This window comes from Dermacentor variabilis, unplaced genomic scaffold, assembly GCF_050947875.1.
Source record: "Dermacentor variabilis isolate Ectoservices unplaced genomic scaffold, ASM5094787v1 scaffold_13, whole genome shotgun sequence".
NCBI lineage: Eukaryota > Metazoa > Arthropoda > Arachnida > Ixodida > Ixodidae > Dermacentor > Dermacentor variabilis.
Window position 1 is genome coordinate 10264111 of NW_027460291.1, and position 14635 is coordinate 10278745.

General features: G+C 50.8%; 1 protein-coding gene across 1 annotated transcript in view; it reads right to left on the reverse strand.

Moving 5' to 3' along the window:
- Positions 1-14159, reverse strand: part of LOC142566715 (uncharacterized) — a 168693-nt gene extending 154534 nt beyond the window's left edge. The window contains exon 1 of the mRNA XM_075677556.1: positions 13952-14159. Within this exon, the coding sequence (XP_075533671.1) occupies positions 13952-14110 (159 nt within the window). The 5' untranslated portion in view covers positions 14111-14159. The remainder of the gene's footprint in view (positions 1-13951) is intronic.
- Between the last annotated feature and the right edge of the window lie 476 nt (positions 14160-14635).

Genomic DNA, 14635 nt, shown 5'->3' on the forward strand with positions numbered 1-14635 from the left:
CACGAAGAAATCCGGGAGGACACACCAACACCATCTGACGTCACTTATTTCCTTTGCAACCTCCTCCCTCCCGTCTCACCGCTCTTCTGTGTCTCAGTTCTTTGTTTGTTTTCTCTCTCCCCACACAGACACGGAGACATTCACGGACTCCTGGCGTTTCGCTGCCGCGACTCCGTGTGATACGTTCAGTGCTCCCCGCATCGATATACGTTTCCCAGCATGCGCGCCTGGTGCAGTCCTTTGGGCTGGCTGGTCGGTCGTACTACGAAACAATGAGTTCCGCTAAAAGGACGAGGATAGAGGTACGATCGACAGCGCACCGTGTTGTAGACATTCTGCACGTGCTCGTCCTTTTTACTATGTTTCCCAGTGCCTGAGATGTCGCTACAAGCTGCTCTAATACGTCTTGTTAGCCTCACACATTGCACAAGTAATCCTGTGCGCTGGCGACTGAACGTTTTTTGCGCACGCACGGCGAACTCACTTGACCCGCGAGCGAGCGCCTATTACTGCCGGAGAGCGCTCATATTCGGCCGAGCAACCGCGCTACGAGTGCTCTCTCATTCAAGCGGCTCACGCACACTTCACTCAAACAGGGCGTAGTACTACGCGTTTTGACGGCTCGGGCATCAGTATAAGCTCGCGACAGTTGGATACGCAGGCCGGATTGCCACCGGTTAGAGACAAAAACGACCGGCACGCTGCACGCAACTCACCGTCGAAGGCGATTCCGAAGAGCCCGCGTGTCTCTTCTAAAGCGAATCCATCGCCCGCAGCAGCGCCCTCTCGCCTCCAACGACAACGTGGGCCCTCCCACTCCCTGCTGCGGGGAGCCAGCTTAGTCAGCGGGCCTGGATGGATCGTGGAGAAAAAGAATGTAACGAAAACTGACCGGCTCTGTCTACTTTGGATGCGAGGTTTTTTTTTTCCACGCGCCCCGGCGCTCCCGGCGTGCGTTGCTTTAGATTAAGTTTCGCCGGGCGGCAATCACTTAAGTTCTCCGAAATAGCCCGCGGCCGGCGCTTGTATTTATTCCTTTCCTCCTTTCTCGCTTGCCCCCACTGTGTCCACAGAAACGCGAGGCGGGGGGCGTAACCACGGTGTTTGTATTCTCGCACTCGGTCAGTCGGCAGAGAAACGACGCCTATACGAGTGAAACAAACTGGCGTGGTATGCGAATGCGCGTGCGATCGGTGTGGCTGCGCGCCGACAGCGGCTCGGTGAGCAGGTCCGCCCGCTCACGCGGTTTCCACTGCACCGGCGTGGTGCGACACACACTGGTGCCAACAGACGCCATTTCAGGCCGGTGTGTTTGTTACGTCAGTGCGTGTGTCTCTGTTGGAAAATCCGAATCAGCTCTCAGTACTCTGTGCTCCACTGTCACAAAGTTGTTTGCAAATATAACAGTGGCGTTTTGTATAGGTGACTGTTCGAAACTCTACTATCACTAAAAAAACTCTACTAGAAATGAAACAGACCTTATACTCTGCGCTAACCCTGTCATCATACAAGATGTCGACGTGCTCGGCAAGTTGCGATGCAGTGACCATAGGATGGTAAGAACTCGAATTACCCTAGACTTGAGGAGGGAACGGAAGCAAGTGGTACATAAGAAGCCGATCAATGAGTTAGCGGTAAGGGGTAAAATAGAGGAATTCCGGATCAAGCTACAGAACAGGCACTCGGCCTTAAGTCAGGAAGGGGACCTAAGTGTTGAAGATATGAACCACAATCTTGGAAGAACGCTAACCGACTCCTAATCTATAAGAAAGGGGACACCAAAGACTTGAAATGTTATAGACCGACCAGCTTACTGTCCGTTGCCTACTAAGGTAATCACAAATAGAATCAGGAACACCTTAGACTTCTGTCAACCAAAGGACCGGGCAGGATTCCGTAAAGGCTACACAACAATAGACCATATACATCAATCAGGTAATAGAGAAATGTGTGGAATATAACGAACCGTTATATATAGGTTTCATTGATTACGAGAAAGCGTTTGATTCAGTCGAAACCTCAGCAGTCATGGAGGCATTACGGAATCACGCTGTAGACGAGCCATATTTAAAAATACTGAGAGATATCTATAGCGGCTCCACAGTCACCGTAGTCCTCCATAAAGAAAGCAACAAAATCCCAATAAAGAAAGGCGTCAGGCAGGGAGATACGATCTCTACAATGCTATTCACAGCGTGTTTACAGGAGGTATTCAGAGATCTGAATTGGGAAGAATTGGGGATAAGAGTTAACGGAGAATACCTTGGTAGCAGCGGTGGCGTAGAGGTAGAACACCCGCCTCGCGTGCAAGAGGTCCGTGGTTCGAATCCCGGTGCCGGCAATTTTCCACCGGATAAAAAAAAATCCGCGTGTTGATAAAATTGCACAAACAGGCCTGGAGTGTGGCCTGATCCCGGTGACCAGAACCGGTAACGGACTCCCTCACCAGAGCAGGATTGGCCACCCTGGTGCAGTACTTGGCCACAACCTCCTATGAACACAACAATCAAACCCCGGCCCTCAGTCCCCAGCAGCAGCAAAGCAACTGACCACGGCGGCGGTCAGACCTGCGAAGCAGCAGAGGGTGCTAAGAATCACTGGCTCCGGACAGGCCGCCATTGGAATATGACCCTGGCAACGTTTAACGCTAGAACGTTATCTAGTGAGGCGAGTGTAGCAGTGCTATTGGAGGAATTAGAGGGCAGTAAATGGGATATAATAGGGCTCAGTGAAGTTAGGAGGCCAAAAGAAGCATATACAGTGCTAAATAGCGGGCACGTCCTGTGCTACCGGGGCTTAGCGGAGAGAAGAGAACTAGGAGTCGGACTCTTGGTTAATAAGAATATAGCTGGTAACATACAGGAATTCTATAGCATTAACGAGAGGGTGGCAGGTCTTGTTGTGAAACTTAATAAGAGGTACAAAATGAAGATTGTACAGGTCTACGCCCCTACATCCAATCATGATGACCAGGAAGTCTAAAGCTTCTATGAAGACGTGGAATCGGCGATGGCTACAGTGAAAACTAAATACTCTATACTTATGGGCGGCTTTAATGCCAAGGTAGGCAAGAAGCAGGCTGGAGACAAGGCAGTGGGGGAATATGGCATAGGCACTAGGAATAGCAGAGGAGAGTTATTAGTAGAGTTTGCGGAACAGAATAATATGAGGATCATGAATACCTTCTTCCGCAAGCGGGATAGCCGAAAGTGGACGTGGAGGAGCCCGAACGGCGAGACTAGAAATGAAATAGACTTCATACTCTGCGCTAACCCTGGCATCATACAAGATGTGGACGTGCTCGGCAAGGTGCGCTGCAGTGACCACAGGATGGTAAGAACTCGAATTAGCCTAGACCTGAGGAGGGAACGGAAGAAACTGGTACATAAGAAGCCGATCAATGAGTTAGCGGTAAGAGGGAAAATAGAGGAATTCCAGATCAAGCTACAGAACAGGTATTCAGCTTTAACTCAGGAAGAGGGCCTTAGTGTTGAAGCAATGAATGACAATCTTGTGGGCATCATTAAGGAGTGTGCAATGGAAGTCGGTGGTAACTCCGTTAGGCAGGATACCAGCAAACTATCGCAGGAGACGAAAGATCTGATCAAGAAACGCCAATGTATGAAAGCATATAACCCTACAGCTAGAATAGAACTGGCAGAACTTTCGAAGTTAATCAACAAGCGTAAGACAGCTGACATAAGGAAGTATAATATGGATAGAATTGAACATGCTCTCAGGAACGGAGGAAGCCTAAAAACAGTGAAGAAGAAACTCGGAATTGGCAAGAATCAGATGTATGCGTTAAGATACAAAGCCGGCAATATCATTACTAATATGGATGAGATAGTTCAAGTGGCTGAGGAGTTCTATAGAGATTTATACAGTACCAGTGGCACCCACGACGATAATGGAAGAGAAAATAGTCTAGAGGAATTCGAAATCCCGAAGGTAACGCCGGAAGAAGTAAAGAAAGCCTTAGGAGATATGCAAAGGGGGAAGGCAGCTGGGGAGGATCAGGTAACAGCAGATTTGTTGAAGGATGGTGGACAGATTGTTCTAGAGAAACTGGCCACCCTGTATATGCAATGCCTCATGACCTCGAGCGTACCGGAATCTTGGAAGAACGCCAACATAATCCTAATCCATAAGAAAGGGGACGCCAAAGACTTGAAAAATTATAGACCGATCAGCTTACTGTCTGTTGCCTACAAAGTATTTACTAAGGTAATTGCAAATAGAATCAGGAACACCTTAGACTTCTGTCAACCAAAGGACCAGGCAGGATTCCGTAAAGGCTACTCAACAATAGACCATATTCACACTATCAATCAAGTGATAGAGAAATGTGCAGAATATAAGCAACCGTTATATATAGCTTTCATTGATTACGAGAAAGCGCTTGATTCAGTCGAAACCTCAGCAGTCATGGAGGCATTATGGAATCAGGGTGTAGATGAGCCATATGTAAAAATACTGGAAGATATCTATAGCGGCTCCACAGCCACCGTAGTCCTCCATAAAGCAAGCAACAAAATCCCAATAAAGAAAGGCGTCAGGCAGGGAGATACGATATCTCCAATGCTATTCACAGCGTGTTTACAGGAGGTATTCAGAGACCTGGATTGGGAAGAATTGGGGTTAAAAGTTAATGGAGAATACCTTAGTAACTTGCGATTCGCTGATGATATTGCCTTGCTTAGTAACTCAGGGGACCAATTGCAATGCATGCTCACTGACCTGGAGAGGCAAAGCAGAAGGGTGGGTCTAAAATGAATCTGCAGAAAACTAATGTTTAACCGTCTCGGAAGAGAACTGCAGTTTACAATACGTAGCGAGGCACTGGAAGTGGTAAGGGTATACATCTACTTAGGACAGGTAGTGACTGCGGAACCGGATCATGAGACGGAAATAACCAGAAGAATAAGAATGGGCTGGGTGCGTTTGGCAGGAATTCTCAGATCATGAACAGCAGGTTGCCATTATCTCTTAAAAGAAAATTGTATAACAGCTGTGTCTTACCAGTACGCACGTACGGGGCAGAAACCTGGAGGCTTGCGATAAGGGTTATACCTAAAGTGAGGAGGACGCAACGAGCTATGGAAAAAATGATAAATGTAACGTTATGGGATAAGAAAAGAGCAAATTGGGTGAGAGAACGAACGTGAGTTAATGACATCTTAGTTGAAATCAAGAAAAAGAAATGGGAATGGGCAGGATATGTAATGAGGAGGGAAGATAACCGAGGGTCATTAAGGGTTACGGACTGGGTTCCAAGGGAAGGGAAGCGTAGCAGGGGGCGGCGGAATGTTAGGGGGGCGGATGAGATTAAGAAGTTTGCAGGGACAACATGGCCACAACTACTACATGACCGGGGTAGTTGGAGAAGTATAGGCGAGGCCTTTGCGCTGCAGTGGGCGTAACCAGGCTGATGATGATGATGATGATACATACATACATACATACATACATACATACATACATACATACATACATACATACATACATACATACATACATACATACATACATACACACATACATACATACATACATACATACATACATACATACATACATGCATGCATACCAGACTTCTACATGTTACAGCAAAAGTAATCGATTGCAATTGCAATTACTCGTTTGACAATGTAATTTATTGCGTTTACTGATTACTGTCCCCCTTTCCTCCCTACTTTTGTTAACATTGCACAAATACAGTCAATAAAACGAGCTGATGTCACTGGACGCACACATGATGGACGCACACAACTTCCCGGGGAAACACACACCTCTTATCTCGAGGACGCCCTCGCCCTTTGTCGCCGTGTTGACGCCACTATGACGGAATCTGATCGTGTCCGCCATATCCTAAAAGGCATTGCCCAGGTCGCGTTCAACGTACTGGCGATCAAAAATCCAAATACCGTTTACGATGTGATCGCGACTTGCCAACAACTGGACGCACTGCAGGCCATCCGTTTACGAACTGTCACCAGTGACGCGGCTCCGTCGTCGGATACCGACCTGCGTATGCTGATTCGGACTCTCATACGCGAATAGCTCCAAGCGTGCGGCCTGCTAAGTCCTCCCGTTCTCCAGCCTCAGCCTTCGGTCCCTAACCTGCGCGACATCATCAAAGAGGAGCTATCCTCCATGACCTGCGCTGCGAGCTGTGGCCCTCCTACACCATCCACCTCGTACGCTCAGGTTGCGGCTATGCAACCAGCGTTCGTTCAGACAGCGCCTCCTGCTGCTGCTACGGCCCCCAACCATCTCTCGACTCTACCGCCCCGTCAGCCTGCCATAGCATTTTACACTACCTGGCCTACGCCCCGCCCCATTTATTATTATTCTGGTATTCGTGAGCACATATCGCGTTTTTGCCGAAGATGACAACAGCACGAAGGCCGCGGCTAAGATATTTATGAGAGAGACCCGTTGCTTCCTCCGAGTCCTTACCAGCGCCGGCCCTCCCCACGCACACTTTCTCCACCTCCCGAAGCGCCTCGCAACTATCGTCCAGGGCGCCGCCGCTCGCCCTCCCCTCTCCGACGCTCGACATTACCCTTGCAACCGGCCACCAGCACTCCTGACTACTGATCTGAAAACTAGATGGTGCACTAGGGTGGTTGCTTGAGCTAGCTGGTAATTAATGAGTAAAAATAACTTACAGCGTCCATCAGCGCTGTGTATGTCGTTTATCGCAGTCCTTGTCCTTCGCGCTGTACGTTATTTTAGATGGTGAAGATTTTGGAGGGAAAGCTGCATGGTTCGCACAGACTACAATTCCTCCAGCGTGCCCGGCCAATACTTTATTCGTGTGGGCAGAAGGTGCACCAGTCCTAGCTTGATTGATACGGGAGCAGCTATTTCTATTATTCACGCTGGCTTGTGCTCTCGTCTACGCAAAGTTACTACACCGTACAGTGCAGCTCTTCTTCGTGGTGCAAATAATGTGATTCGGCCATCGGCGCAATGCACCGTTAGAGTTTCGATCGACGAAATACGCCACCATATCTAGTTCACAGTGCTGACTTCCTGTGCTCACATGCTTATACTTGGGTGGGACTTTCTCTCTTCGGCGTCGGCTTTCTTCTCGTGCCGTGAACGCCTCGTTAACTTGACAGATACTGACATTTCCGACGACGTGCGCGAACCCCTACTTCGCTTACGAACGGCTCACGATTGTATGGTGCCTCCTGGCCGCGAACAACTCCTTGTAGTTAACTCTGACATCACCGATGGTAACGTTTTAGTTGTACCATCAGCCCGTTGCTTATCCAAAGGGATTGCTCTGGCGCCCAGCCTTGTTCGCTTCATCAACGGCACGATCACTTTGTCTGTACTCAACAGAACCAATGATCCAGTCCTGCTTTCTAAAGGCGCCGTTCTCATGTGCGTCTTGGACACTTAGCCTGTCTCTGTGCTTACCTCGACTACTGCTGTTTCACAACCACCCACAGCTATGGAGCTATTCAGCGTCGTTGGCACGACCTTAAGTGAGGAAAATATTTGGCGAAGCTGATCCAAAGACATTACGGATACAGTAGCCCCCGTATCCAGCAACCATTGTCGACCTAGAAAAGGGGGTCCCTTTTCTCTCGTGATGTAAAAAGGCAGCTGGGCCCTCTCCTCTGCGTACTGCAAGGCAACGTGAGCAACTCCGACAGGCTGGATGATGGCTCCATCGGACGTCCGCAGCTTTAGCATCGTTGGCACTACCATGAGTGAGGGAAACATTTGACGAAGCTAATCCAAAGACATTACGAACACAGCCCCCCCCCCGTATCAAGCAAACCTTTGTCGACCTACCAAAGGGGGTCCCTTTTCTCTCGTGATGTAAAAAGGCAGGTGGACCCTCTGCTCTGCGTACTGCACGGCAACGTGAGCAACTACGACAGGCTGGATGATGGCTCCATCGAACGTCCGCAGCTTCAGCGTCGTTGGCACGATCTTGATTGAGGGAAACATTCGTCGAAGCCGATTCAAAGACATTACGGACACAGCGACCCCGTATCCAGCAACCATGGCCGACCTTGCAAAGGGGGTCCCTTTTCTTTCGTGATGTAATAAGACAGCTGGGCCCTCTGCTCTGCGTACTGCACGGCAAACAGGCTGGAGGATGGCTTCATCGAACGTCCGCAGCTTCAGCGTCGTTGGCACGACCTTGAGTGAGGCAAACATTTGGCGAAGCAGATCCAAAGACATTACGGATACAGTAGTCCCCGTATCCAGCAACCATTGTCGACCTAGCAAAGGGGGTCCCTTTTCTCTCGTGATGTAAAAAAGCAGTTGGGCCCTCTGCTCGGCGTACTGCACGGCAACGTATGCAACTCCGACAGGCTGGATGATGACTCCATCGAACGTCCGCAGCTTCAGCGTCGTTGGCACGATCTTGATTGAGGGAAACATTCGTCGAAGCCGATTCAAAGACATTACGGACACAGCGACCCCGTATCCAGCAACCATGGCCGACCTTGCAAAGGGGGTCCCTTTTCTTTCGTGATGTAATAAGACAGCTGGGCCCTCTGCTCTGCGTACTGCACGGCAAACAGGCTGGAGGATGGCTTCATCGAACGTCCGCAGCTTCAGCGTCGTTGGCACGACCTTGATTGAGGGAAACATTTGACGAAGCTGATCCAAAGACATTACGGACACAGCCCCACCGTATCGAGCAACCATTGTCGACCTAGCAAAGGGGGTCCCTTTTCTCTCGTGATGTAAAAAGGCAGCTGGGCCCTCTGCTCTGCGTACTGCACTGTAACGTGAGCAACTCCGACAGGCTGTATGATGCCTTCATCGAACGTCCGCAGCTTCAGCGTCGTTGGTACGACCTTGATTGAGCGAAACATTTGACGAAACTGATCCAAAGACCTTACGGACACAGCCACCCCGTATCCAGAAAACATTGTCGACCTAGCAAAGGTGGTCCCTTTTCTCTCGTGATGTAAAAAGGCAGCTGGGCCCTCTGCTCTGCGTACTGCACTGTAACGTGAGCAACTCCGACAGGCTGTATGATGCCTTCATCGAACGTCCGCAGCTTCAGCGTCGTTGGCACGACCTTGAGTGAGGGAAACATTTGGCGAAGCAGATCCAAAGACATTACGGATACAGTAGTCCCCGTATCCAGCAACCATTGTCGACCTAGCAAGGGGGGTCCCTTTTCTCTCGTGATGTAAAAAGGCAGCTGGGCCCTGTGCTCTGCGTACTGCACGGCAACGTGAGCAACTCCGACAGGCTGGATGATGGCTCCATCGAACGTCCGCAGCTTCAGCGTCGTTGGCACGACTTTGAGTGAGGGAAACAATAGACGAAGCTGATCCAAAGACATTACGGACACAGCCCCCCCCGTATCCAGCAACCATTGTCGACTAGCAAGGGGAGTCCCTTTTCTCTCGTGATGTAAAAAGGAAGCTGGGCCCTCTACTCTGCGTACTGCACGGCAGCGTGAGCAACTCCGACAGGCTGGATGTTGGCTCCATGGAACGTCCGCAGCTTCAGCGTCGTTCGCACGACCTTGAGTGAGGGAAACATTTGACGAAGCTGATCCAAAGACATTACGGACACAACCCCGTATCCAGCAACCATTGTCGACCTAGCAAAGGGGGTCCCTTTTCTCTCGTGATGTAAAAAGGCAGTTGGACCCTCTGATCGGCGTACTGCACGGCAACGCATGCAACTCCGACAGGCTGGATGTGGCTCCATCGAACGTCCCCAGCTTCAGCGTCGTTGGCACGATCTTGATTGAGGGAAACATTCGTCGAAGCTGATTCAAAGACATTACGGACACAGCCACCCCGTATCCAGCAACCATGGTCGACCTTGCAAAGGGGGTCCCTTTTCTTTCGTGATGTAATAAGACAGCTGGGCCCTCTGCTCTGCGTACTGCACGGCAACCTGAGCAACTCCGACAGGCTGGATGGTGGCTCCATCGAACGTCCGCAGCTTCAGCGTCGTTGGCACGGCCTTGAGTGAGGGAAAGATTTGGCGAAGCTGATCCAACGACATTACGGACCCAACCCCGTATCCAGCAACCATTGTCGACCTAGCAAAGGGGGTCCCTTTTCTCTCGTAATGTAAAAAGGCAGCTGGGCCCAATGCTCTGCGTACTGCATGGCAACGTGAACAACTCCGACAGGCTGGATGATGGCGTCATCGAACGTCCGCAGCTTCAGCGTCGTTGGCACGACCTTGAGTGAGGCAAACATTTGGCGAAGCAGATCCAAAGACATTACGGATACAGTAGTCCCCGTATCCAGCAACCATTGTCGACCTAGCAAGGGGGGTCCCTTTTCTCTCGTGATGTAAAAAGGCAGCTGGGCCCTCTGCTCTGCGTACTGCACGGTAACGTGAGCAACTCCGACAGGCTGGATGATGCCTTCATCGAACGTCCGCAGCTTCAGCGTCGTTGGCACGACCTTGAGTGAGGGAAACATTTGGCGAAGCAGATCCAAAGACATTACGGATAAAGTAGTCCCCGTATCCAGCAACCATTGTCGACCTAGCAAAGGGGGTCCCTTTTCTCTCGTTATGTAAAAAGGCAGCTGGGCCCTCTACTCTGCGTACTGCACGGCAGCGTGAGCAACTCCGACAGGCTGGATGTTGGCTCCATCAAACGTCCGCAGCTTCAGCGTCGTTGGCACGACCTTGAGTGAGGGAAACAGTTGGCGAAGCTGATCCAAAGACATTACGGACCCAACCCCGTAACCAGCAACCATTGTCGACCTAGCAAAGGGGGTCCCTTTTCTCTCGTAATGTAAAAAGGCAGCTGGGCCCAATGCCCTTCGTACTGCATGGCAACGTGAGCAACTCCGACAGGCTGGATGATGGCGTCATCGAACGTCCGCAGCTTCAGCGTCGTTGGCACGACCTTGAGTGAGGCAAACATTTGGCGAAGCAGATCCAAAGACATTACGGATACAGTAGTCCCCGTATCCAGCAACCATTGTCGACCTAGCAAGGGGGGTCCCTTTTCTCTCGTGATGTAAAAAGGCAGCTGGGACCTCTGCTCTGCGTACTGCACGGCAACGTGAGCAACTCCGACAGGCTGGATGATGGCTCCATCGAACGTCCGCAGCTTCAGCGTCGTTGGCACGACTTTGTGTGAGGGAAACATTAGACGAAGCTGATCCAAAGACATTACGGACACAGCCCCCCCTCCCGTATCCAGCAACCATTGTCGACTAGCAAGGGGGGTCCCTTTTCTCTCGTGATGTAAAAAGGAAGCTGGGCCCTCTACTCTGCGTACTGCACGGCAGCGTGAGCAACTCCGACAGGCTGGATGGTGGCTCCATCGAACGTCCGCAGCTTCAGCGTCGTTGGCACGGCCTTGAGTGAGGGAAAGATTTGGCGAAGCTGATCCAAAGACATTACGGACCGAAGCCCGTATCCAGCAACCATTGTCGACCTAGCAAAGGGGGTCCCTTTTCTCTCGTGATGTAAAAATGCAGTTGGACCCTGTGCTCGGCGTACTGCACGGTAGCGTGAGCAACTCTGACAGGCTGGATGATGGCTCCATCGAACGTCCCCAGCTTCAGCGTCGTTGGCACGATCTTGATTGAGGGAAACATTCGTCGAAGCTGATTCAAAGACATTACGGACACAGCCAACCCGTATCCAGCAACCATGGTCGACCTTGCAAAGGGGGTCCCTTTTCTTTCGTGATGTAATAAGACAGCTGGGCCCTCTGCTCTGCGTACTGCACGGGAAAGTGAGCAACTCCGACAGGCTGGATGATGGCTCCATCGAACGTCCGCAGCTTCAGCGTCGTTGGCACGACCTTGAGTGAGGGAAATATTTGACGAAGCTGATCCAAAGACATTACGGACACAGCCCCCCTTATCCAGCGACCATTGTCAACCTAGATAAAAGGGTCCCTTTTCTCTAGTGATGTAAAAGGCAGCTGGGCCCTCTGCTCTGCCTACTGCACGGCAACGTGAGCAACTCCGACAGGCTGGATGATGGCTCCATCGAACGTCCGCAGCTTCAGCGTCGTTGGCACGACCTTGAGTGAGGGAAAGATTTGACGAAGCTGATCCAAAGACATTACAGACACAGTAGCCCCCGTTTCCACCAAGCATTGTCGACCTAGCAAAGGGGGTCCCTTTTCTCTCGTGATGTAAAAAGGCAGCTGGGCCCTCTGCTCTGCGTACTGCACGGCAACGTATGCAACTCCGACAGGCTGGATGGTGGCTCCATCGAACGTCCGCAGCTTCAGCGTCGTTGGCACGGCCTTGAGTGAGGGAAAGATTTGGCGAAGCTGATCCAAAGACATTACGGACCCAAGCCCGTATCCAGCAGCCATTGTCGACCTAGCAAAGGGGGTCCCTTTTCTCTCGTGATGTAAAAATGCAGTTGGACCCTCTGCTCGGCGTACTGCACGGCAGCGTGAGCAACTCTGACAGGCTGGATGATGGCTCCATCGAACGTCCCCAGCTTCAGCGTCGTTGGCACGATCTTGATTGAGGGAAACATTCGTCGAAGCTGATTCAAAGACATTACGGACACAGCCAACCCGTATCCAGCAACCATGGTCGACCTTGCAAAGGGGGTCCCTTTTCTTTCGTGATGTAATAAGACAGCTGGGCCCTCTGCTCTGCGTACTGCACGGGAACGTGAGCAACTCCGACAGGCTGGATGATGGCTCCATCGAACGTCCGCAGCTTCAGCGTCGTTGGCACGACCTTGAGTGAGGGAAATATTTGACGAAGCTGATCCAAAGACATTACGGACACAGCCCCCCTTATCCAGCGACCATTGTCAACCTAGATAAAAGGGTCCCTTTTCTCTAGTGATGTAAAAGGCAGCTGGGCCCTCTGCTCTGCCTACTGCACGGCAACGTGAGCAACTCCGACAGGCTGGATGATGGCTCCATCGAACGTCCGCAGCTTCAGCGTCGTTGGCACGACCTTGAGTGAGGGAAAGATTTGACGAAGCTGATCCAAAGACATTACAGACACAGTAGCCCCCGTTTCCACCAACCATTGTCGACCTAGCAAAGGGGGTCCCTTTTCTCTCGTGATGTAAAAAGGCAGCTGGGCCCTCTGCTCTGCGTACTGCATGGCAACGTGAGCAACTCCGACAGGCTGGATTATGGCTCAACCGAACGTCCGCAGCTTCAGCGTCGTTGGCACGACCTTGATTGAGGGAAACATTTGACGAAGCTGATGCAAAAGCTATTACGGTCACAGTAGCCCCCGTATCCAGCCCCATTTCCAAGGGTACGTCTTGTACTTGCAGTGAAATTTTTATCGGCTCCATACCAGGCGAAACAATTCCCTTCGCGCTAACAGAAGCTTGTACGGGACTCAACCCCTTCATCGCGTTTCGACGCGCTCCCTTCGTCACTGTCTTCTTATTAGCTTGGCACACTCTTTGAATGGGCCCTTTCTTATCACATTTGAAACAGATGACCGCAACGTTCGGGCACAGTCTGTTTGCATGTTTCGCAGATCCGCAGCGGTAGCAATTTCCCTGCATCATATGAGTTTTCCCAACCGCTCCGATTTTGGGAACGTCTGATACGATCGATTCCGAAGCGCGCTCTTCTGCAACGCCCTTTTTCGCCGCTTCTATGGCTAGCGCTCGTTCTACGGCTTTCTACAAGGTTAGCTTGTTATCCTCCGTGGATGACACGCGTTGTACCTCTTCTCGGCGCAGACCGCCGACAAACTGGTCCCGCAATGACTGATCAAGGGCGGATTCAAATTCGCATGTCTGTGCCAATTTCCGCAACTGCGCAACATATTCCGAATTGGATTCAGTCTCAAATTGTGCTCTTCTGTGAAATTTTGCGCGTTCCCTAATTACCTACGGTTTCGGTGACAAAATGGTCACCAAGAAGTCTCTTTAAAAACTCGAAACCTTTAGCTGACGGTAATTCCGGCGCGGTCAATGACTTAAGAAGACTGTACGTCTTTGGGCCTATGACACTCAAAAAAGCGTGTACCTTGTCGTCCTCGGGGATACGGTTGACCTGAAGAAACGACGACAAGCGTTCCTCGTATGACGACCAGTCGCTTGCGGACTCGTCAAAGGGCTCGATGTGTCCCAGTCGACCCACGATTTGCGTCACTGCACCCGCCGCTGCCGGGCCTTCCATTGCCATGTCAGCTTGCCGTAGAATTGGTCAGGGTCCCACCGTCGTCGCCAATGTAGTGTTTTCGCGGGGGGAAAACCGCAGCTGAAGGAAGAAGGCGTAAGCGAAAACAAACGTGGTTTATCTCATGACGGCTCGTAGTGGAATGCAGCCCGGTGGCCACTTGACTGGGCTAATATAACAAGCTGTCGCGATAGTCGTGCCGCCGCTATCGCTTTAGCGGCGATGATAACACAACAATATGTTTCCTGTGTGTGTGTTTTTATTTTACTCAGTATGGTATCACTGGCATTTACCATTCTTTATTCTGAAAGATATTGTGCGCCAGCGTCGTAGAAAGGACGCTTTCCTGTCTGTATCTAATTCGTTTGACCTCGTAGCAAAAGTCTCGCTTTTTTTCATGGTGGGGGTAGATGCTCTTTAGGGCTTTATATTTACTATTACGACATTCCTCGTTTTCTAAATGAGAATCATTGTTATTAGAAGAACTAATCGCTCAAAAAACTCCATTTACGTAAGTATCTAATCTCAGAG